The sequence below is a fragment of the Lepisma saccharinum genome, chromosome 24 (genome assembly GCF_977018435.1).
Source record: "Lepisma saccharinum chromosome 24, izLepSacc3.1, whole genome shotgun sequence".
Lineage (NCBI taxonomy): Eukaryota > Metazoa > Arthropoda > Insecta > Zygentoma > Lepismatidae > Lepisma > Lepisma saccharinum.
The window spans coordinates 51,789,709-51,812,352 of NC_139252.1; the positions used below are offsets into that span (position 1 = coordinate 51,789,709).

General features: G+C 37.4%; 1 protein-coding gene across 3 annotated transcripts in view; it reads right to left on the reverse strand.

The window, feature by feature from the left end:
• LOC145977955 (sodium-independent sulfate anion transporter-like) overlaps nucleotides 1-22,644 on the reverse strand; it is a 239,366-nt gene that overhangs the window by 14,073 nt on the left and 202,649 nt on the right. For all 3 annotated transcript variants that reach the window (XM_083110299.1, XM_083110300.1, XM_083110298.1), the window contains 7 exons: nucleotides 21,525-21,778; nucleotides 17,487-17,682; nucleotides 11,899-12,119; nucleotides 8,873-9,050; nucleotides 5,673-5,837; nucleotides 3,388-3,552; nucleotides 206-346 (listed from right to left, as the gene is read on the reverse strand). In XM_083110299.1, the coding sequence (XP_082966425.1) occupies nucleotides 206-346; nucleotides 3,388-3,552; nucleotides 5,673-5,837; nucleotides 8,873-9,050; nucleotides 11,899-12,119; nucleotides 17,487-17,682; nucleotides 21,525-21,778 (1,320 nt within the window). The remainder of the gene's footprint in view (nucleotides 1-205; nucleotides 347-3,387; nucleotides 3,553-5,672; nucleotides 5,838-8,872; nucleotides 9,051-11,898; nucleotides 12,120-17,486; nucleotides 17,683-21,524; nucleotides 21,779-22,644) is intronic.

Genomic DNA, 22,644 nt, shown 5'->3' on the forward strand with positions numbered 1-22,644 from the left:
TTCTCTTTTGATACCAACAAATATCAAAATAGGTTTCTACATTTTCAATGCAATTCTCACCTTGTGGGATTCAATTTGTTTGCTCTCAGAAGTTTGGGAAATTGGCCAGAACTCATCTAGTTCATATCCGAATAAAATCTCCGTATCATCGAAAATTATGTGTAAAGTAATGCTACTACCGTAAAACACGATTCAGGATACTTACTTTTAGATTTCCAAATAGGTTTTACAACATGGAATTCCACCATGAAAACGACTGCAGCAATAATAACGGCGGCCAAAGATGCCTTCGGGATGTAAAAGAAATATGGAGTGAACATCTGGAGAGAAAGGATGACGAGGATGCCTGCAACAAAAGAAAATTCATTATTGTTCAACAAAAACACTAGGTGAGGTACACTAACAAAACAGGCAATGCTTGTCAGTCATTTTCGATTCAGTAAAGCCTGGTAGAAGAGTACATGCCATGTTGTGGTGTTATCAAGGCATAATGTATACTCAATAATCAATACAGAAAGCTGTGCGGTAGTATTAAAAATATCACAGCTGAACATGGAGAACAGTCTAACAAATGCATATTTTCTGTCATTTACTTTCTTGAGCATATGTAATGAACTAATTTGGGGTTTACCATATATTACAATGTTCAAAGACCAATAAGTTAATGAATGTAGACATTCAAATTCTTCAGTGCTTCAATAGTCCCTAGCAAGTCAAGTTGGGGCAGGATATAATTTTTTTTCTCTCTCCCTAGAGACAAATCATACAGTCTCGAATACTGATCAATATTAGAGATCATGTTGGTGAAGAAACTTAACCACCTTCTCCTACTTAGAATCATATTCCCTCCATTTCTTACAAAATTCTTGAGCATGCAACCATCTCCAATTAATACAAAGCTGGCAACTCTGATTTCCACCAAGAATTGAACCGGGTGAGATTCCTCCATGTAAGAAGTGAGGAACTTCCTACAGTTCATTTGTACTTATTTCCAGTTCTCTACTTTTTAAGAGTTAAATGTGCATTAAATATTAAGATCGCAATGTGCGTACACTTAACCAGGTTCGCTACTGTTCACTATCACTTGCTTGCTCCAGCTGCCGCCAAAAACAATAGTCTTCCCTGTTGCTTAGGAACCTCGATCTTCCACCTACAGCGGGATGAGTGAGGGGTGTGGAAGGGAGAGGAAGGGGGTTGCTCAGTTACATGGTCCAGCGAGGAAGAAGCATTCGCTTCCTCATTCAGTGATACCAACCCTAGCATTATGGTTCTAAACCTAGTATAATTTGAACTTCGTTGGCACCTGCACACTGTGTTTGGCATGATGGTAAAATCTAGCATCCTCTCTAAACATGCGTCCCTGGGAGAGAGATAAATTGAATTCAATGGAAGATACTTTGAGGAAATGCATTTTGTACTTGTCCAACGGACTTGTTTCAAACCTCTTCTTTTCATCTTTTCCTTATCTCCGATTTAGCAAACGAACATTTTATGAGATGAAATTGGAAGAACGTTCGAGTTTACAAATGAAACACGAGCCGCCGTTCCCAATTATGAATTTTCTCCAACATTTTCAAGCACTATACTGAATGCATTTAAATGGTTGGTTGATCCACTGTAATTGATTTGATGTGCGAAATTCTCAAATGTTGCTTAAATTGAACTTAAAATTACATAATTAGTTGCATTTAGCATAATTTAAGAGTTGATAAAACAAATCAAACATCGAGAGTTTTAAGGGTTTTTAACAAGGGTAGTTTTAATTCTGCATATGTCGAGCACTATGAAGTGTTTTTAACCCAAACCTTTCACCCAGTATCCTTGCATGACACTTCTCTGACGTGGCTTGATATTCCAAGCCGAAAATACGACAACCTGAAGAAGGAAGCAGTAAAGCTTCCGAAACGTAGTTCACATACGAATACATACTCACTTACGTAAGTAGACCAATTTCAATACTCTAACGTATTTTTGTGTATTCATTATTTATTACAAAAAAAAAGTACTCTAGTTTCTTAGTCCATTAAGTGTTCATATCGTGTCTACAATAAATCATGAGTAACAAGTCAAGTTTCAATTTTAAAACTGGTTTACAAAATGAAGTAACCTCAAGTAACGCCAATCCCCCCCTAGTGCAGTCACTCTCTCTGGAAATGATATTATGGTAGGAAAGGAGATTCACAAAATAGTATAGATGGGTACAACTAACTAAATCGGTAATATTTCTACGAAATGCTATGATTTTCCTCCCAAAAAGTCTTCTTACAGGAATAAACACTTCAAAACAATGAAAATAATATTAGGGCTGAGCTGATACAACTTTGAACCAATACCGATATTCTTATTAATTCAAGATTCTTGAAAATTGTAACAATTAAAAGTTGTAAATATATTTGTTATGTGATGTTATGTATATTCTCGAAAACAGTCCCATCAAAAAAGTTTCCTCTCAAAGAGATCTTGGTGTTATCATCGACGAAAAGCTAAACTTCAATGATCACATTACATATACTACTAAACGAACCATGCGTCTCCTTGGCATTCTGTATAGGTTCCCTGAAATCCAAAACCAATCGGCAATTAGCATATTTTTCAAATCCTTTATCTCTCCCATCTAGACTATGACTTCTAAAACTAATCTTTCCAGGCTTGGTTCTGTCCTCAGCTTTTTCCTCGCCATTGCTCACCATAGAATACCTTCTCTCGGACACCTCCATAAAACAGATATTATGTCCATTTTGAACATCCAGTCCCCACATACTCGTCACGAACTAGCAGACATGAAATTTTTGAATAAAATAATTAATGGCAAAATTAAAACCGAATTCCTTGTCAACCAATTTCATCTGCGAGTACCCTCACGGCCAACCCGCAACGTAAAGCTCTTTCAAATTCCCGCTACAAGGCTCTCTCCTCTACAGCAGTCTGTAAATGTTGATATTTTCTTGTCAGAACACAGTTTCCAACAATCACTAAGAATGTAGATGTAACATTTTTTGTCTGCCATTTTGTATTGTCTTGTTTTGTTGTTGTTATTTTTTTCTTCTTGTTGCTACAGTTTCAGTATAAAATGGTCTTTCAGTATTGTATCTGAAACTTTAAGTAAATAAATAAATAAATAAATAAATAAAATGCACTTTTTTTTCACATACGATGGATGCAAAATGAATGGAAACCTAAAATTTTGCCTAACTTCCAAAGTGTTGCACGACATTTTTGTGGATCCCATGAATGATCCAAATGCCGAGAAAGTATCGGCTAAGGTACAAATGAATAAAAACCCCAAAAAACTTTCGATACCAATACATCAGACTCAGTATCAGATAGGGTACAAGTTACCAGAGTGGGAAACTCCCCACCCCCTTTGTATACATGGACGATACACACCTGTGTAGATGCCACCCAAAGGTGTGGAAACTCCGCTGGCATGATTCACGGCTCCTCTGGACAGGGCCCCGGATATGGGCATGGAGCTCGCAAAGGAGGCGGCTATGTTGCAGAGGCCGATGGCAAGCATCTCCTGGGTAGCATCCACTGCTTTCCGCCCATCAGCTGTCAAACAAGAATGCATACAAATGAAACATTGTCTGTTTCTTAATCTATTTTTATAGTAGTTCTCATCCCTTGAGCTGACTTTTAAACCCATACCAATTCAACACCACTATCACAGCAATCCACCAAAGTTTTGCTTTTAAATATTAATAAATTCGCATGAGGCACTCATTTCATCACAAAACCCATTTTATCGTGTGAGAACCAGAGGGACGTAACTCCAATTTTTCAAATTTACAGGAGAGAAAATAATGTATTCTTAGTAATACGTTTGACTATTTTAACAAGAGTCAGTTAATTGGATATACATGACTCTACCTTAATGCTAAGGACTAGAAGTGGAGATATGCCAATGGAGCTCCACAGAGGAGTTTATTTTAACAAAACTGAAAACTGCATTTTTCTCTGATTCTCATATGATGATTTATCCCAACAATGATGTTGCAAAAGTAATAACAATTATGCATTTTGCATAATTTCCAGGATATTTGAACACCATGAAACTTTCCTGTGACATTTTTGTGGACTCAGCGAAACACTTGTACTCCCGTAAAGAATTGGCTAGTATCGGTGATTAAAATCGAACCAATACATCAGTATAGGTATTGGTTCTGCTTTGCTCTCTCCATAATTTATCCTTCTCATTACCACAAAATAACTAATATTAAAAAAATCAACATTTCTCTTACCATAACAATTGAAAAGCAGACTATCAATGACATATTTCACCAAATGTCGTACTGAAAGAATGTTCCTCATAAAGCACTAATACTATTCGTGATTAAAATTATCCGATATGACATCTGGTGGGATTTTCCGGTACTGCTCTATGTAGGATAGGGTGTTGTGTTGATGTCTCAAAGCATGTGTTCGAAAGAATAACTTCTTCTGTTCAGTTTCTCACTGCAAATCGTTTTGTGGGTCAAGACAAGTGAAAAGTCTACATGTGTTGCCACCCCATGGAATGGTATGTTTACATTTGTCTCCTGCCCAAGCTTTGCAAATACAGGTGAATTGCATTATTTTCAAATCATTTCCGAGAGCCCCAGTTACAACCTGAAGCACAGCACCAGTGCGTATACATTACTTTCGTCTGAGTTTTCGTGTTATTTTGGCCTATCATAATTAAATGAATCATTCTCAGCACAACTTCACCTTTGTTAAAGTCCCTGGAATTCACATCGCATTCGTAATATTAAAAAATATTGCGTAATTTAATGTTCTTCCATACCAGCCATGACAACACGCTGCTATTACGTACTACTACTGAATGTAAACAAAGATTTATCCTACACAGAGTGGGCATATTGGAAGCGACACTAGCGCTCAGGTGGTAATTTTAATTGCGAATTGTGTACTAGTGTTACATAAAACTGTAACTGAAATTTCCAATTCAACCAAAAAGTCAACAAATAGCAACTGTTGATGAATAACAAGCCACTAGATAAATTATCAGTCCAGGTCAACTCAACAGTTAGATAAGAGAATGGCATAGTCCAGCGGTTCCCAAAGTGTGCACTGTGGTGCCATGAATGGTTTACAGGCGCACCACAAAATGTTCCAATATTTTCACGGAAATGACACTTACTTGTTAGTCAATGATATGATTGTTCCAAATACGTGCTTATTTAGTACTTTTGCACATAAAATGTTTCTGAATTTGAAATGTGTGTTTATTTTTTAACTTAAGGCAAGAAACCTAACTAACTAACATTGCAAGTGTTAGATAGGCCTACATTCTGACTTGGGCAATGCTGAAAGATTTCGAGACATTAAGGGTGCCGTGAAACGAGAAATTTTGGGAACCCCTGGCATAGTCCAACCATGTATGCATTGGATTTCAACAGTTTTATCATGGGAAATATGTATATATATTAGGGATTGAACACTAGAAATAACGGAACTTACTTTCTTGTACACAAATATCATACAAATAATTTTTTGTGGATTATTGGGGAGATGCATGCTTCAGTTCCCTTCCTCCAACTTGCCTGAAATGTCCATGATTAAAAAGTCACAGGCAAGGTACCTACGTAGCATGAAATGTAGTTCCAAATTTTAACACCAAACAAGATATTGCATACAATTGTTTATAATTACTTAAGGACACACATACTTACAAAACGCTTTTGCTATTGCAATGTTTTCCAATATGGCTAAGAGTGGAACAACAACTGTTGCTGAGCCTAAGCTGGAAGACATCTCCAGAAACGAATAGGTGTGGTTGTTAACCTCAGCTGAAAATGGTGGAGGTTGGAATGTTGGAAGACCTGGTTTTACATGCCCTGAAAGAAAATGCAAAAATCTTTTAATGTCAATGAAATTTGTTGAAAATGTACATTGCTTGCTGACAACATTTGTTATGGTTTCGGTACAACTATCTTAGTAACTTTTACAATTAACTGACTGGATACCAATGTACAGTTTATAATAAATATCAGCATTAATATTAGAAAGATTTTAAATTTAATTGCAGTGCCCACTGAAATTAATCTAAAAAGAAAAAACAGCTTCGTGGATAAAAGTGAGTACTAGTTTCTCCGTATTTAAAAATCTAAGTCAATCTTTAAAAACCCTTGTATAATATTATTCTTCTGGTTATAATTTATTTAAAAGTTAAATGAAAATGATAGCTGAACTGGGATCGAACCTAGCTCTTTGGTATTAGGTTTGAATTCTACCACCAAGCTAATCATTTTCTGCATATTAGTGACAATGGTTCTACATTAGTATGCACTATTAATTGGGCACTATCCATTGTCCAACATTATGTTTCGAGAGATCACCTCTTCTTTGGTCTTCAAGTGACCAATTTTCCTTTTGTCGATGGTGGGTATTGAAGCTACGACGGACTTGTGCAGTGGTGCCAACTTTTGAAAAAAAAAAATTGGATGTGGCTGAACTCTGAGATGTGTTTTATAATTTTATGCAATAATATGTGTCATAAGTAGGCTCAGGATTTGTCTAAAATGCCTTTCGGTTCCTTGGCCATAATATGTAGATTTTGGGTTGAAAAACTGTTTCAAGTTAATTCTGAGAAGAGTACATGAATTTTATAGAGGATTATTATTTGCTTATTTTTAGTTAGGAGTGCCTATTTTGAAGATAATTACTTTTTGAGAGCCTAATCTGGGAAAATATTGAAAAATCTGTCTATATTCATCAATTTTAGTGACTACTTTGTATTTTCAGTGCTTTTTGCTATTTTGGGAGTTTTTGGTGTCTATCAATCCTCATCCTGATTATAAGTTCTTATCTTTCCTTGGGCCCGCTTAGACGAAAGCATTTTCCTAAACTTTTATGCCATGACCAAAATGCTACCGTGTAATGTGAAATATTTCATGGCATTTCTCAAGAATAGGATCCATCCTATTTCCGTAGCATTTCTCGTAGCATAACCAACCAGAAGCAACCTCTAGGTCACAAGTGCAGATGTAATGGCGGCCATGTGAGATGTAAACAATGTATTACTTCACATTTTTAAAAGCCAATAACTATTCAAGAGAGAGGAATAACGTCTCCTACAAAACGTTATTAGGTACAAAACAATGGTGCTGCATAAATACAAGTTTTACAACATTTATTGTACACGTATAGAAGAATATTTTAGTTGTTTCAATTGTAGAGCACTCACCATAGATGGTGTACCTCGACGTGCCTTTCATGCAGCATATAGTAAACATTGTAATCGCAAAAGCTTACCAATATGTTAAATGAAATGTTTCCGTCTAATGTACTATCTGCTATGAGATTTTTGGAAGCATTTACATACAGGGTTTGTCCGGAAAGTAATGAGACTGGGCCCAGGAAATAAAATTTATTGATCCAATTGGTACAACTTGATAAAATTCTTCAAAGTACTCTCCTTGGTTATCAACACACTGCTGCCAGCGCGATTTCCACGCAGGGTACGCCTCCAGGAAGTCAGCTTCCGACAACCACATGGAAGTCAGCTTCCGACAACCACATCAGAAAACCAGTTCTTGCTGCTTGGATGGCCAACACATTGTCAAAATGGTGACCTTTCAAGCTTCTTTTGAGCTTGGGGAACAGAAAAAAGTTCGCTGGTCTCATGTCGAGATTGTACGTTGGCTGCGGCAATATGGCAATGCTGATTCTAGCCAGTAATGACATCACAATGAACGCGGTGTGACTCGGCACATTATCATGATGGATCTTTCAGCATTTGGCAATCTCTGGTCGGACCCGATTGACTGTCTCGCAGGCGTTTGACGACTTCCACGTAGTAAGCAGCGTTGACAGTCTTCCCTTGAGGCAGCAATTCTTTGTGTACCACCCCTTTCTTGTCAAAGAAGGCAATGAACATTGTCTGGACCTTGAGGACATTTTAGTCGAAGGGCGTCCAGAGCGTTAGTCATCCTTTACGTTTTCCCTTCCGTTCTTGAAATCTCCATGACAAAGGAAAACCAGGGCTCTTTGACAGGGCTTGGACCTGGTAGGCCTCCATAATCATGCTGAACATCTCTGCTGCAGTTTTTCCAAGCTTGAAGCAACATTTAATGGCATATCGTTGCTCAAAGCGAATGCTGCATTTTGAGCTTCCAAAAATTTCGACGTAGTTTTTAAACACGGTTTGCGTGATAAGTGACCCTTACTCTACCCGAGCTCGGAAGTGACTGATCCGGGTAGCATTGGTTAGCTAAGAACCTCCACCACCAATCCCGCTCGTGGCGGACGCGCTGTTGACAACTGGAACACCATACAGTGGCCAGTTTCATTACTTCCCGGACAAACCCTGTAGCATTTATGCTAGCAAAAATATTAAAGGAAATGCGTTCATCTAAAGTGGGATTTACTTTCCTAACAAAACAATGTGACCACAGATAATGTACATAATACAGAACACTGAAAAGTATTACATTGGAGATGCAACAAATTATTATCAAATATTTGGATAAAACTCAGTAATTAAGTTGGGAGAATTCTTTAGTATATAATGATGAAACATGATGTTTCCTTAAGCATGGGGGAATTTATTCTAAAATATCAGGCAAAGTTTTGGGTGGGTTTGAGTCTCACAGGCCCACATAAGTTGAGCCACTGGACCTGTGACTTTTACTACATACCTATCTAGTGTGCTAACCAAGTACTTTGTAGTAAACTCACAGCTGTTGGTGAAATATTCGATTAGACATGGATACATGTCCAGATGAGTACCTTTAATAGTCTTTTTATTTCCTACAGAGCGAGTTTCGGTCCTAGCCTGTTCTACCACCTAGCTCTCACCATATGAAAAACTCTGTAACCAGAGATTCTGAATGCATACCACTTTTTATAACCTATTCAGCTATTTACAAACCTGTTAAAACAAATGGTGTTTGTCCATGAGCTTCGAAGACAGAGGCCATTATAGCGCATATTACAACAACAAATATATTCCTTGCTGTTGATATAAGCCATAAGGATTGCTTTATCACCTTCTGGATGAAAGTCTTTTTATTTGAATCTTCAGGCCCACATGGGATATCTTTGGCTTTCTGAAAATACCAAACAAAAATGCAGGTTAACTCTCGGACAATGAAATTGTGATTCATGCATGAAAAATAAGTACAACATTGAGTACTTTTGTGTAACACATTAGTTACTACAGGAGGATTCACAATAAAAATAATGTGTGTTTAAAAAAAATACAACAGTGTAAATGGATATCCATTATTCTCGGACCCACCTTATGAAATTTTTTCAATGGACTTAACCAGTGGCGTGCATACAAGGTAAGCTACCGAAGCACTGCTTCGGAATGCAAATCGAATTTTGCATAATTCCCAGGATAAGACAACCCGAAAGTGTAGAGAGGAGCCTGTGAAAGACTAAAATGCCGCAAAGCAGTGGCGGCGGTGTTTTTATCAAGGCAACCTGCCCCTTGATGTACTATTGTTTATTTAAAAATTATATATTCAGTGCTTCTGCTATCTAAATGGTCAACGCACGCTACTGGACTCAACTTTTGGGTTTTCTTTAAAATTCAAGCAGGGAGGACAATAAATAACCTTTCTCTAAAGATTTGGGGCTGTATTTGAGACTTTTATCTGTGTGGTACAGCTTCTTCATTTTCTTGATGTTTCAATACACATGAACAACTTTTTATATTTGCATTTGTCTTACTTAGCATGCTGGCTAATCATGACAAAATCTTCTTTACGAAGTTGGTAATGCATTTAAATCATATATACAGACTTAAGGCTTGGCTGAACCTTTGGACGAAGGCAACAAATCAGTTTTCGAAATTCCTTCTTTGAAAAAACCACTATGATATTTGAAATTCTGAAAAATTACATCCTAGAGTATTTACGTGAATCTTTATGTTATTTGCTTTCACTCTTGTCTTAGATATTCACAATAGTTTCAGGCTATGTACGCCAATTAAAATATGGTGAATATATAGACAAAAGCAAACCACACAAAGATTCATGCGAAAGAATTGTAAGCAGATGTAAATTTTGAGAATTTGAAATACCTCAACGGTTTGTCAAAAGGAGAGGTAATTTCGAAAACAGATTCGTTGGCATCAGCCAAGCTTTAATCTGTGATCACATGAGCTGTTATACGAAATCTAATAATCCTGAATTTATTGTTATATCTTGATTGCATTTAAAGGTACGGGGATGATGTGCTAGCAATGCCTTCTACCATTATCTGTTGATAATGATATTATCCAAGACAGTGTTTATTGTTAGATGATTTCTAATCCTGCGAGTTCTCATGTTTCACATCCTGCCATGGCCATAGACAAAAAAACTTTTAGTGGAGGGAGGGGGATTCACCCATAATTACTCTTAATACTTAAAGAGTACTATGCACAGTTGCAATGCACTACATAATCATGTGTTTTATGGGACAAAATACAGGTTAAATGACAAACAGCTTGGGAGAAGGTGGTTTATAAATAGTGCACTAGAAAGCCAGAGGCACCAGCTTCGAATTCTTGTCAGGGGAGGGGGATTAAAACACCTTATCAAACAACAGAAAATTTAAGAGCTTGAAAAGGAATTTTTGGAGCAATCACAATGGAATTTTCAGTCTGAACTAGAAACAACCCTGAAAAAAGGATGTCCAGAAGTTAAAGTGGAGGAGTTAATAGGTGGGCTGTGATTCCAAGCAGTGGCGGCCGGCAGCTACTATGATGGGTAGTGCCAACGTGATCAAGAAATCGAAAAAAAGAAAACCTCCGCAATGATCCCCTCGACCGCTCCATGTGGTTGCGCCACTGGCCAAGATGTTTAACTTTTAATTTATCCTCGTTTGGAAAACAGTGTGTGAGATAAGTAACAACGCACTAATCCGATTAATCTTCACTCACTAATCTATATTTTGTACAAGATACTGCCCTAAAAACACAACAATTACAGGAGGAAGGGAAAATCAAATCCTCTCAACATCTCCCCCAATGCACACGTATTCCAACTGGACGTCAAAAATATTCTAGACATTTGTAAAAAGTCAAAGGAAACTCGCATCACCATAGGATTATTTTACTTTATAAAAAATTTAAAAGTCTGGATGGTCTTTTGGACGCATCTATCTTATATCTAAATGTTCATTTAACTGTGGATAAATACTACGTTAATTTTACAAAAGTAGGCAGAAAAGTAGATAGTACCTTTCTCACGAATTACTTCTAATGGGTTTACAAATCAGTCAAATTTAGCGATTTATCTCTAAAGGTGGCAGCTATGTCCCTCGTCCTGCCAAGCGAAAATGGGCTCGGCTGGTGTCTTATGGCTACCCCGTTCCCCTCCCACCACCTTGTTCCCCGCTGAGACTTCTACAACCCTCTGCACATGTCAACTTTGTTAGGCCAGCTTTTGGGCAGCTCGGACCGTTGCCTCGCGAGGGTATGAAGCAGCTGGCGATGCCGCGTGAAGGCTGGGGCGGTCATCAGCTTGATCGATTGCAAGATTCGAATCTCCTTCAATATAAATTATAAATGAAATGTATTAATTTAACAATACTTTGGCGAGGTATGAGTTTCTGCTGAGGGTAGTGCCATGGCACGACGGCTCTGGCCTTCGAGCCGCCGCTGATTCCAAGTATAAAACCTGTTTCACATATGTTTCAGGAATTCCAAATATTTTTAGGCGACCCAGGCTCGCTGTCTTCAGAAAGGATTCTGTTAGCATTGGCCCCCTTGGTATTTTTGTAAAGCTTTGAATAAATATTTGAAAATGAATTATCGACTTTGGTTTCTGAACTGGGAGGGGGTCGAGGAAGAGCAGCAAAACCCCCAATACTGAAGGATTCCAAAAAGTTTAGCACAAAAAGTAAAAAATAATTGTACTTATATGTTAGATTGTAGAAAATTGCAAACAGAAATATTCTTCTTACCCTTAAGAGTAGCAGCACAGCCATACAAGTAAACCCGAGGAGCGTGTCCCAGAGTTTAGTCTCGGATATGTGTTCGAACAGGTTCTCCCACACATCAAGGAACTTACTACCAGGGAATGTCAGCCCCAACACATCCTTTATCTGCGTCGTGGCAATGATGATTGCAGCAGCAGATGTGAAGCCAACCGACACAGGCCCAGATATAAAGTCTATTAAAAAACCTGGAAAAAAGGTGCCATCAAGTTAAATTTCTATAAAATCAGACATGTTTCAGTAATTCTTATAACAATGACTACACTTGTGTTTAATATTAAAAGTATAATATAAAAATATATACACTATGAAATACTTACGTTTCGTGAATATCTGGCCGCGGTGGCTCAGTTGGTAACGTGTCTGACTACCATGCTAAAGGTCCCGGGTTCGATCCCCGGCTGGTTTAAATCCGGGAACTTTTCTAACGATGGAAGCGGCCCCGGCACCCACCCAGCGTCGAATAACATGGGTACCTGGGGGAAACCCTGGGGGGTAAAGGTGGTCAGGGGCGTGATGCTGATCACATCACCCCCACTCACGACCGGATCAAGAAAGTGTGGGGCGTTACCCCCACACCCCTATACGCCTTCATGGCGTTGTGCTATGCACAGGGGAGCACTTTACCTTTTTTTTTTTTTTTTTTTTCGTGAATATCTGTTTTGCGAAAAAACAACGTTTCGGGATCCTACTGTTACCTTCTTCAGGTTTTTGTCTATGCCAGAATGATCATTACATAGATTGACGCATACTTCGTAACAGTGAGCATTGCAGTGTAAAGGGGATTTTTAACGTGTTTCGTGTGTAAAAGATTTTTTACGGACTTTTTTAGATTTGGGGTGTTTTGAAATTAGGATTAGAGCATGAAGGTTTTAAGTATTTAAGTTGATATTATGTCAACTTTTTATCCTTTTTAACCTGTTTTACCTGCCACCTGAATCCTTGCCTTAATTGAGGTTGCTATGTAATGATCACTCTCTCTACCACTACAGAAATCCCTTGACAATCTAAGATTTAACACTTTATCAAGAGCTTTCTATCTCCCCAGGGACGTATTTAGAATCTGTAGTCCCCTAGGCTGAACCTGTGGTGGTGTTCAATTGAAAATAATATTTTAATTTTAAAAATAACATATTGTAATTTTAAGTAAACATGTTAGGCAAATGAAAGATAAAAAAAAAGGAATGTAACGAACAAGCAAATTTTACTTATATTTAATTCAAATACAGTACTTTCCCAAACAATCAGACTTAAAATGAAAGTGTCAAATAATCTTAGTGACTAATTGGTTTGCGTCTACACTTCATACTAATAAAGCTACTTATAATATCTTTACAACTTAGTTGTCTTAAAATATCACTTTCAATGCTGACCAAAGCCAAAATGTTGAGCCTGTCTTCTAACATGGAGGTTCGAAGCCTGTTTTTGATCAACTTCAACTTTGAAAATGACGTTTCTCCATTGCTGTTTGTGACCGTAAGTGACAAGTACATTCTTAGAGCGACCTCGATATTAGGAAAATAATCTTTGACGTTTTCATTTTCCTCATGATCTTTTTGAAACTCATGGTAAGAAGCCTTCAACTGAATCAATTCATTTCCCAATTGATCATCTAAGTCAATGTTATATATTTCTACTAAGTTTTGAGCTGCTGCAATTATCTCTTCATTAGTAAGTGTATCCAACTGCGTCGATGTCTTTTATGATTATAAGAGGGCCTGCACCACAGTATTAAAAGAAATACTTTTTTTTTATTTTAGTCTATTCAAAATTGTGGTGTGGGCCCCTTTGTGGTGCAGGCCCATAGACTGCAGCCTAGATAGCCTGCGCGTAAATGCGGGCCTGTATCTCCCCCTTTAAATTTAATACTCAATCAATTTTAGGCTTACTGTTGATATTGAAGAGTGGATATTATCTCCTCCAAAAAATTAATTCTCAGTCTCCACACCAAAATTCCCACAACTGTATAAGACAATAGTAATACACAAGATGTGGATATCCCCTCAATTTAATGCTCAATTCCCCCCCTCTAACTAAAGTACCTGCCATAATCTAAGACCTAGAGTTGGATACTGTCCCCCCAAAGTTCAATTCAGAATCCCCCCCCCCCAGAACCCACATGTCAATTAAGGCCTAATATGTAAAAGTTGGATATCTCTTCCCCCCACACTTTCGATAATACCCTTAAAGTCACTCTTTTCTTCATCGAATGGATTAAATATGGTGCATTTAAGGTGTAAAATGTTTACATATATTTTGGAAAAAGATATAAATGTTGAATTGTATATTATTTGAAGGGAAAAAATCCCCCCAAAAAAATCTCGATGGTGCAACATGCACCATAACACCCCCCCCCCCCCCCTTGTGGACACCCCTACAGACCAGGGTTTCTAACTCGGGATCACTGAAAATGTTAGACTGGAGCAAGTGATTGGCAAACATGGCCTAGTGATAGAAATGAAAATGGGGAACTATTTGTAGATTGGTGTGCCTCAAATGAAATGACTATTGGCGGTACACTATTTGCACATAAAAATATACATAAGATCTCTTGGGTATCCCCAGATCATAGAACTCAAAATCAGATTGATCATATAGCTGTAACTAGGAAATTGAGAACATCTTTATTAGATGTGAGAAGTAAACGTGGAGCAGACATTAGCAGTGATCATCGTCTTATGGTAGCCAGTTTTAGGGTAAAAATTATGACCACAAAAGAGAAATTTAATAAACAAAGCACATAGTTTGACATTGGAAAACTACAGAATAATAGTGTAAAACAGGACTTCAAGTTGCAACTTCAAAACAAATATCAAGAACTAGGGAAGCTGGATGGTGATAAGGTGGAACAACACTGGGAAAAGGTGAAAAATACATTTACAACGGTATCAAAAGAAGTTTTGGGATATAGAAACTCTAAGAAAAAAACTGGATGTTAGAGGAAAATAGAAAAACTGAAACATATTAAGCAGAAGATGAATATGAGTAAAACTAGGAAAAAGAAAGCAGAATTACAAGAATAATATAGGAAAAAGGATCACGAAGTGAAATATAGTGCATGAGCTGACCTTAGAAAATGGATCAGAGAGTTAGCGGGGAAGGCAAAAAAAGCAGTAAATGAGGGAAATATGAAGGAAGTATACCAAATTACGAAGATCTTGTCTAAAAAGAAAACCATATGGAACCGCCCAGTGAGAAATAAAGATGGAGTACTCCTTATGAATAAGGAAAATCAGCTCAATAGATGGAAACAACATTTTTTAGAAGTATTAAACCAAGCCATAGAAGGGACAGAAGATTTGCTTGAAATACCAGAAAAATGCCAGAATATGAAATAGATGATGAAATAACTACTAAAGAACCAACAAAAGAAGAAATTTAAAAAAGCACTGACAGAACAAAAGAGCGGTAAATCACCTGGAATTGATAACATTCCACCAGACATGGAGATGACAGTAGAAATATTACAACCACTTTTTGCAAAAGTATGGAAAACAAAATCAATACCAGAAGATTGGAAAAGAGGTTTACTAGTAAAAATACCTAAGAAGGGAGATATTACTAACTGCAACAACTGGAGAGGCATAACACTACTTTCAGTTCCTAGCAAAGTTCTAAGTAGAATTATTTTAAACCGAATTAAAGGATGTGTTGAGAAAAAGTTCCGGAGAGAACAAGCAGGCTTTCGAAGCAACCGTTCCTGTATAGATCAGATAAATACACTGTGTATTATTATAGAACAATATGGAATACTTCTCTAATCTGTACCTTATATTTGTGGACTTCCAGAAAGCATTTGACTCTGCAAATATAATGAATATGTGGACAATTGTAAAGGAATATGGCATTCCAGCATATATGATTGATCTCATTAAAAACTCCTATGATGGTTCCACATGCCAAGTTGTGCATGAGGGAATACTTACGGATCCAATACCAGTTATTTCAGGAGTAAGGCAAGGATGTATTTTATCACCAACAATATTTCTGATGGTAATTGATAAAGTAATGAAGAGGATAACGGAAGGACAAAGGAGAGGTATAAATTGAAGTCTCACAAAACAGCTAGAAAACTTGAACTTTGCAGATGACATTTGTCTGCTATCTCACACATACTATAATATGGAAAAGAAATTATGAGATTTGGATAAGGAAGGGAAAGAGTTGGTTTAAAAATGAATAGTACAAAGATGAAATCATTAAGAACAAATGTAAAAAAGATGGAAAACTTCCACTTGAATGAGGAAAATATTGAAGAGGTTAAAGAGTTTACATATCTGGGGAGTTTGGTGACAAATATGGCGGAACAGAAGATGATGTTAGATCAAGAATTAGGAAAGCAAATGTGGCATTTATTCAGCTATATAAAGTTTGGAAAGTCAGAGAAATTTCAATAAGAACTGAGCTGCGAATTTTTAGAACGTTCTCCTTTATGGATGTGAAACTTGAAAAGTAACAAAGAAAATTACTAAAGACATACAGACATTCATAAATAGATGCCTAAGGAAACTTCTGGGAATATATTGGCCAGATACCTCAAATGAAGATCTATGGAAATGTACACAAGAACCGGTGGCACTACAGATCAAAAGAAGAAAGTGGAAGTGGATTGGCCACACATTAAGGAAAGATCCATTGGCATCCACGAGCATTGAGCTGGAACACACAAGGACAACGTAGGAGAGGAAGGCCAAGAATGAGTTGGAGAAGGACAATAGAGAAAGAAATATGGGAAGCAGGAAAGACCTGGAACGAGATAAGGAAGATGGCTGGAAACAAGAGTCCGTTGGCGATGCTTCGTTGAGGCCCTATGCTCTGTAGCAGAGTAATAGGAAATAAGTCAAAGTAAATCATTTATAAATGGAGACACTTTGTTACTCAATGCACCATATCAGTGAATATCCAATCCAACACAAGTGTTGTCCATTATTTTTCTTACATTTTGTAGTTAGTGTACTGAAATTCATAGTTATTGTATTCCTTAAAAAAAAAGGCTTTAAAAGTTTGGATTAAATGGTAGAATATAAAATATAATCTGGTTCCTCTATCATACACTAAACTTCTTTCAATCTAATGTTTAATCGTGCTAAGGAAGTCAAATTAATTACCACTATACACTATTTAAATTCGATATTTGTACGATTTTGTGTGTGTGTGGGGGGCTTCACTGCCCTTAGCCCTCCCCCTGGCTATGTGCCTGCCTATGTCATAGCATGGTGTGCTAACCACTCAACCATGGAGGTTTGCACCACTACTCAAAAACAATTCTTTAAAAACATTTTGACACAACAGCAAAATCTCGATCATTCCTCTTGCACTTTACAGTTCGAAAAAGCACGTAACACAATTTTTGCTGTTACATTTCAGGATCACGCACACTCCCTTCATCAGACATTTATTTCTGTAGTGGATGTATAATTTTTCTCCCAAAACATAACAGGAAAAAATTATGTTTTATGCTTGTAAGAACCACAAATTGCAAAAGAAATCATTCTACAATGCAAGCAATATGTACATACAAAAAAAATCTTGATTGTTAAAAGAGAGTAAATTACCTAATTGTAATATCCCCATCACGAGCTCTACACACCCGCTGAGGAAACATAACAAAACTGCAAATTCAGGTCCCAAGTTGTGAAGGTTCTCTCGAGTGAGAATGGCTAATATGGCAGTAGGACCAATGGGACTGTCTTTACAACTACCAAATAAAGCGTAGATAAAACATCCCATGAAAGAAGAATAAAGACCATACTGAAAGAGAAAAAAAAACATTATAAGAGAAATGCACTAATTTTAACTTACACAATCAGCTAACAGACGATTATCAAAGTAGTACATATTGTTAGAAATCACAGAATAAATTTTAAAAACTAATGAGTTAAATTTTGAAAAATACTTTTTTGTCTGCCATTGTTGCATTCAATTTAAAAATTTTGACAAGGTTTCCACTGATATTTTTTTGAACCAGAAAAAAGAAAAAAGTCAAACCATCCACGGAACACGAAAGCATATTTCAAAATAGATTTACAATTGAGCATCGATTTTATGTTTTTTAGGCGACCAAGCTGAGAAAAACTTAAAATGCAGGAAAATGTAAAATTTATGAAATTTTATAGTGTTGGGAATGTATAATGCAGGATAATGTCAAATCCAGATATAAAAATCAAGGTTTCACTGTGCTTGGAAATGCTGGAAGATCTTCGATTGCATCCTAGTCACCTTGTAATCAATCAGTTCGATTCCCGGGTGACACATTGCACAGTCATTTGGATACAACTTTAGATTGTTTGTGCATGATGTGGACTCATAGACATCACTTTTATCACGTATATGTTATTAATAATGATAACTGTTTTGCGTGGACTGTACAGTGGGATCCATGAGTATTATCGTGCAAATTGTCCATCACCATGTTCGTGAACTTTATTTGACCCAATAAGAGCTTCAAGAATTAAAAGAAAACCCAAAACAAGATGTTGACAACTTCTGCACCAGCATACATAAATATCCATCGCTTAAAAACACATAGCATGTAAGAAAAAAATTAATGAAAATAGTCATGGACAATTTGCACGGTAATACTCATAGATTCCACTGTACTTACAACCATTCTGTGAGATTATTATTGACAGGAGTTGGGCTGTCAAAAAAACTGAATAAAATTTGGCACACTCTAATATTCACAATAAACTGTAACTTTCAACTATCATATTTCTGAAAACTCCTAATCATCATCTTAAATAATTTTCATGTGTGAAAATATAAAAAATCGTTCGTTAACTAATAATCATAATTACTGACCAGCATTTAATATGTAATGACGGTGGCATTTGTAAGGGGGGATGATGGAGAATCCAACTATGGTTGGAAATTACTTTATATACCACTGGATTTCCACCATGGACATTTTTCAAATGCCACATTGTGTGTAATCATGTTATATAACATACATGTACACACACCAAGGTTGTTAAACATCCAGGAACCCGTAAATTCTAATGGATTCTATTGGGATCTGCTTCAGGACTAGAACCTTTTTTCTCACACAATTTAAATTTGGTTCAAAATCGTGTATTGTTTCATTGAAAAAAGGTTCCTGGACAGTATTTAAATTCAGTGACGTGCGGTGACGTCGACACTTGGGGTAGCAATGAGTGGCGGGCCCAACGGGTCATAATCCCCCCCCCCCTTTTTAGGGCCCAGTATTCCTAAAAGAAGAACGTCAAATACAGGAAAAATTGCAAAGTTAAGAATGACTACAAAAAATTGTACACATAACTTCCACCCACTTTCGAAAATAAAAAAAACGATCTGATTTGACTACTGAGCCAGAGATGCCGGGTTTGAATCTGGGCTTGGTAATGGGTGATCTTTGTGTGTCCCTTGCCCTTCATCAATTTTATCGTATCGTATTCGCGATTAGCCAAATATGGCGGAAAGCGAAGTAAAATAAACCAAATCAAACAATCAATCAATGAATGATTTGATTTGATTCGCTTTTTTGATACATTTGGTTAATCGCGAAGATGATACGACAAAATTAATGAAGGGACGAACACAAGAACACCCATGTCCAGGTAGGGGTTCGAACCCGGAACTCCTGGTGTTGTATAGCATGCTGTGGTTACCACTCGCCCACGGTTGGTTCATTTGATGGTTGATTTGATGTTTTAAGTCCATTTTATACACAGAAAGGCTAATCGGAACTAGACCTATAGTTTAATGTGGGATCCGAACCAATATATGTCTCCATCGGGTACAGATCCGGGACCACTTCCACTCCCCCACGGAGGTCGGCCGACAACAAACATGTGAGGAAGGCGCTAACCATTCGGATACGTGGGTATCGGTAAAGCAAACTGCATTTTTCCTGAGTAGTAATTTTCAATTGAATTTTTGAAATATCATCTTTATATATGATTAACGTTTTTTCAAAAATTTTGCATTGCTTGATTTCCCTAATTTCCGTATCTCACGATCTCGTTACTGAAGGATCCGGACTCGAGCCCTGGCCTTTGCATGAGTGTTTCTTTGCAACCACTCTTCACCCGTTTAATTTATTCAACGTTCATCGTCATGGCAGAAATTAGGTAAACCGATGGAAGAGAGAAGAAAATACAAATAATTTTCTCGCAGTGCATCTGCAGGGCACTGTGAAATCAGGAGCCTAGAATTCTCTGTTTATGATTGTCCCTCACGACTTTCCAAGCTCTTAGCTACTTATCCGATTAAATCTACAGCTAGAAAAAGCGATGGGTCACAAAACACACCTTTAAACAAACATTTTTTCTACTTTCTTCAATAATATTCATTTGGCTTTTTGAGTTCTGGGATACATTTTTCATTTCTATTTTTTTCATTATTCACTGCAGGCAGAGTACAACACATAAGAACAAGAATGCTGGCTCGTCACGAATTCCGGCCTGAATTGTTCTTTGTGAGGTCCGTTCATCAGTTTCATCATATCATCACTCATCCTCATTTTCGCGATAACCAAATGTGGCAGAAAAGCGAAGTAAAATATACCAAACCAACAACAAGAATTAGAACGCGCGCTCTCTTGCCCAATAAATACATCCGTATTTATGATTGTTTAGCTTATCCATTTATTTTATTGGAAGCCAAGAGATTAGTATATTTAAATAAAACACTACTAAAACGAGAGCAAGGGAGAGCGTGAACAAATATTTGTTATTTAATCATGATATATTCCATATTTAAAGAAAGCATAAAATTTTTGTCTGCACATAAGACGTTCCAATTGCATAAATAATAAAAGTTCATCCATCCCATATTATACATGCATATTGTACAACGTGTAAAAATTAGTGGAAATACAGAGAACAGAAGTACTGCAGAAAAATTTCCCCTAGTTCTTTAGAGGATTTACAAAGGAAGCGAAGGGAATCCAATCCCCTATCTGTCCTATAGGAGATAGACTGGAGGACCTGAAAGCAAGGGCTTTCAACCATTGGAGCGGGGGCGACGGGGCAAGGGAGGTAGAGGCAGAAATCTTCCCTTTCCCTTCGAAAACCCGTTTCTACCTGAACTGTGAGGCGGAGAAAGAGCGAGCTAGGCCGCTGAATGCACCGAGGGACGAGAAGCGAGTGAAAAAAAGTGTTGCATGTGAACTGTGGCTTCAACAAAACAATAAATATTGTGATTTGAAAGTAATTAGAGATTTGAGATTGATTGATCTATCTCTGCTAGACTAGCTACTCCTCAGTGCACGTCACTGTTTAAATTCATCTGGGAAAAAAGGTTCCTCAGCAATATTTAAATTGATCCAGAAAAAAAAAGTTGCTGGACAGTATTTAAATTCATCTGGGGAAAAGGTTTCTGGACCAAATTGGCATACTATACAGATAAAAAGGTTTCTTATGGTCCAGAACCTTAAAATTCCTGGACCTTAAACAACCCTTACACACACACACACAGTGTATTATTGGTGGGAACAGAGTGATTGGAGAAAATAGACAAAATTACATAAATACAGTATTTTTTTAAACTAATATACTCTTATACACTTTAATAAAGTGTATAACTGTACAAGAATCTTTTTATAATCTCCCTTTCAATGTAATAATAATTACCTGAGGAGGTAGACCTGCCACGCTCGAGTATGCAATACCCTGAGGAATAACTGTGAGCCCCACAGTGATGCCAGCTAACAAATCTGACACTGCAGCCCTTGGTGTGTATCGTGGAAGCCAGTCCAGGATGGGAAATCTCCTGTAGAGTAGCTTCTTTGTACAACTCCTTTTCGCCCGATCTGTGACCCACGCTGCCACATGCTGTACCGACCTCTTGTCATCCGATAAGGACAGAACAACGCTGCTGCCGCTATCTGAAAATGGGAAAACAGTGTGAGAACATGATAAAAAGGAGTGTCAAATTTGTGTGTAACCAAACCAAATTAACTTTATGTATACATATCAAGTGGATATGAATCTTATTATTTAAAGTCGTATTTTTTTGATAATATTAACTACAGACTCAATCCATTAGTGTCAATTGTGACCTTGTGCTGTGTAATTTCCAGTGGTGTATCCTGAGTTCAACATAAGGACTATCTCGCTATGAAACGTGGACTTAGGCTATTGAAGAATGGAGCCGATTAGTCTCTCATAAATGCCATGTAAGTGGTTAGACACACCCATTTTGATCGATCTCGGCAGCTTCAAGGAAGACACCTTGCTATGCCACTGCCAGCTAGGTTGCCAACTCCTAAGAAATCAGGTTGCCAACTCAGAATCACCATCATCTCATTGAAATGAACATTTTTATTCACGATTTCTAATTGAGTTTTCTTCACTACTTTAGTTTCTGGGCTTGATTTGATTGATTGATTTGCTTTATTTTACTTCGCTTCTTGTGCCACTTTTGGCTACTTTGTGAAGATGGGGATGAGAGATATGATGAAATTGATTAATGGACACTCACAAACATCCATGCCCAGGCCACAATTCGAACCAGGGACCCCTGGCGTCAGCGATGTGCTAACCATTCCGCCACGGGGGGCGACAGTTTCTGGGCTTGAGGCTTAGCAGATGCTAGCCTAGAATATAGTATGCTCCTGGTAATTTCATAAATTCTTGACAAAATTAAGTTTTTTTCAAAGGTTCATAGCGTGCATCATGTTGCCTTGGTCTGTTGGGAGTGCATGCTTTCTTACAAACTGGAGGGGGCCATGTTCATTGTCACTTCGGTATG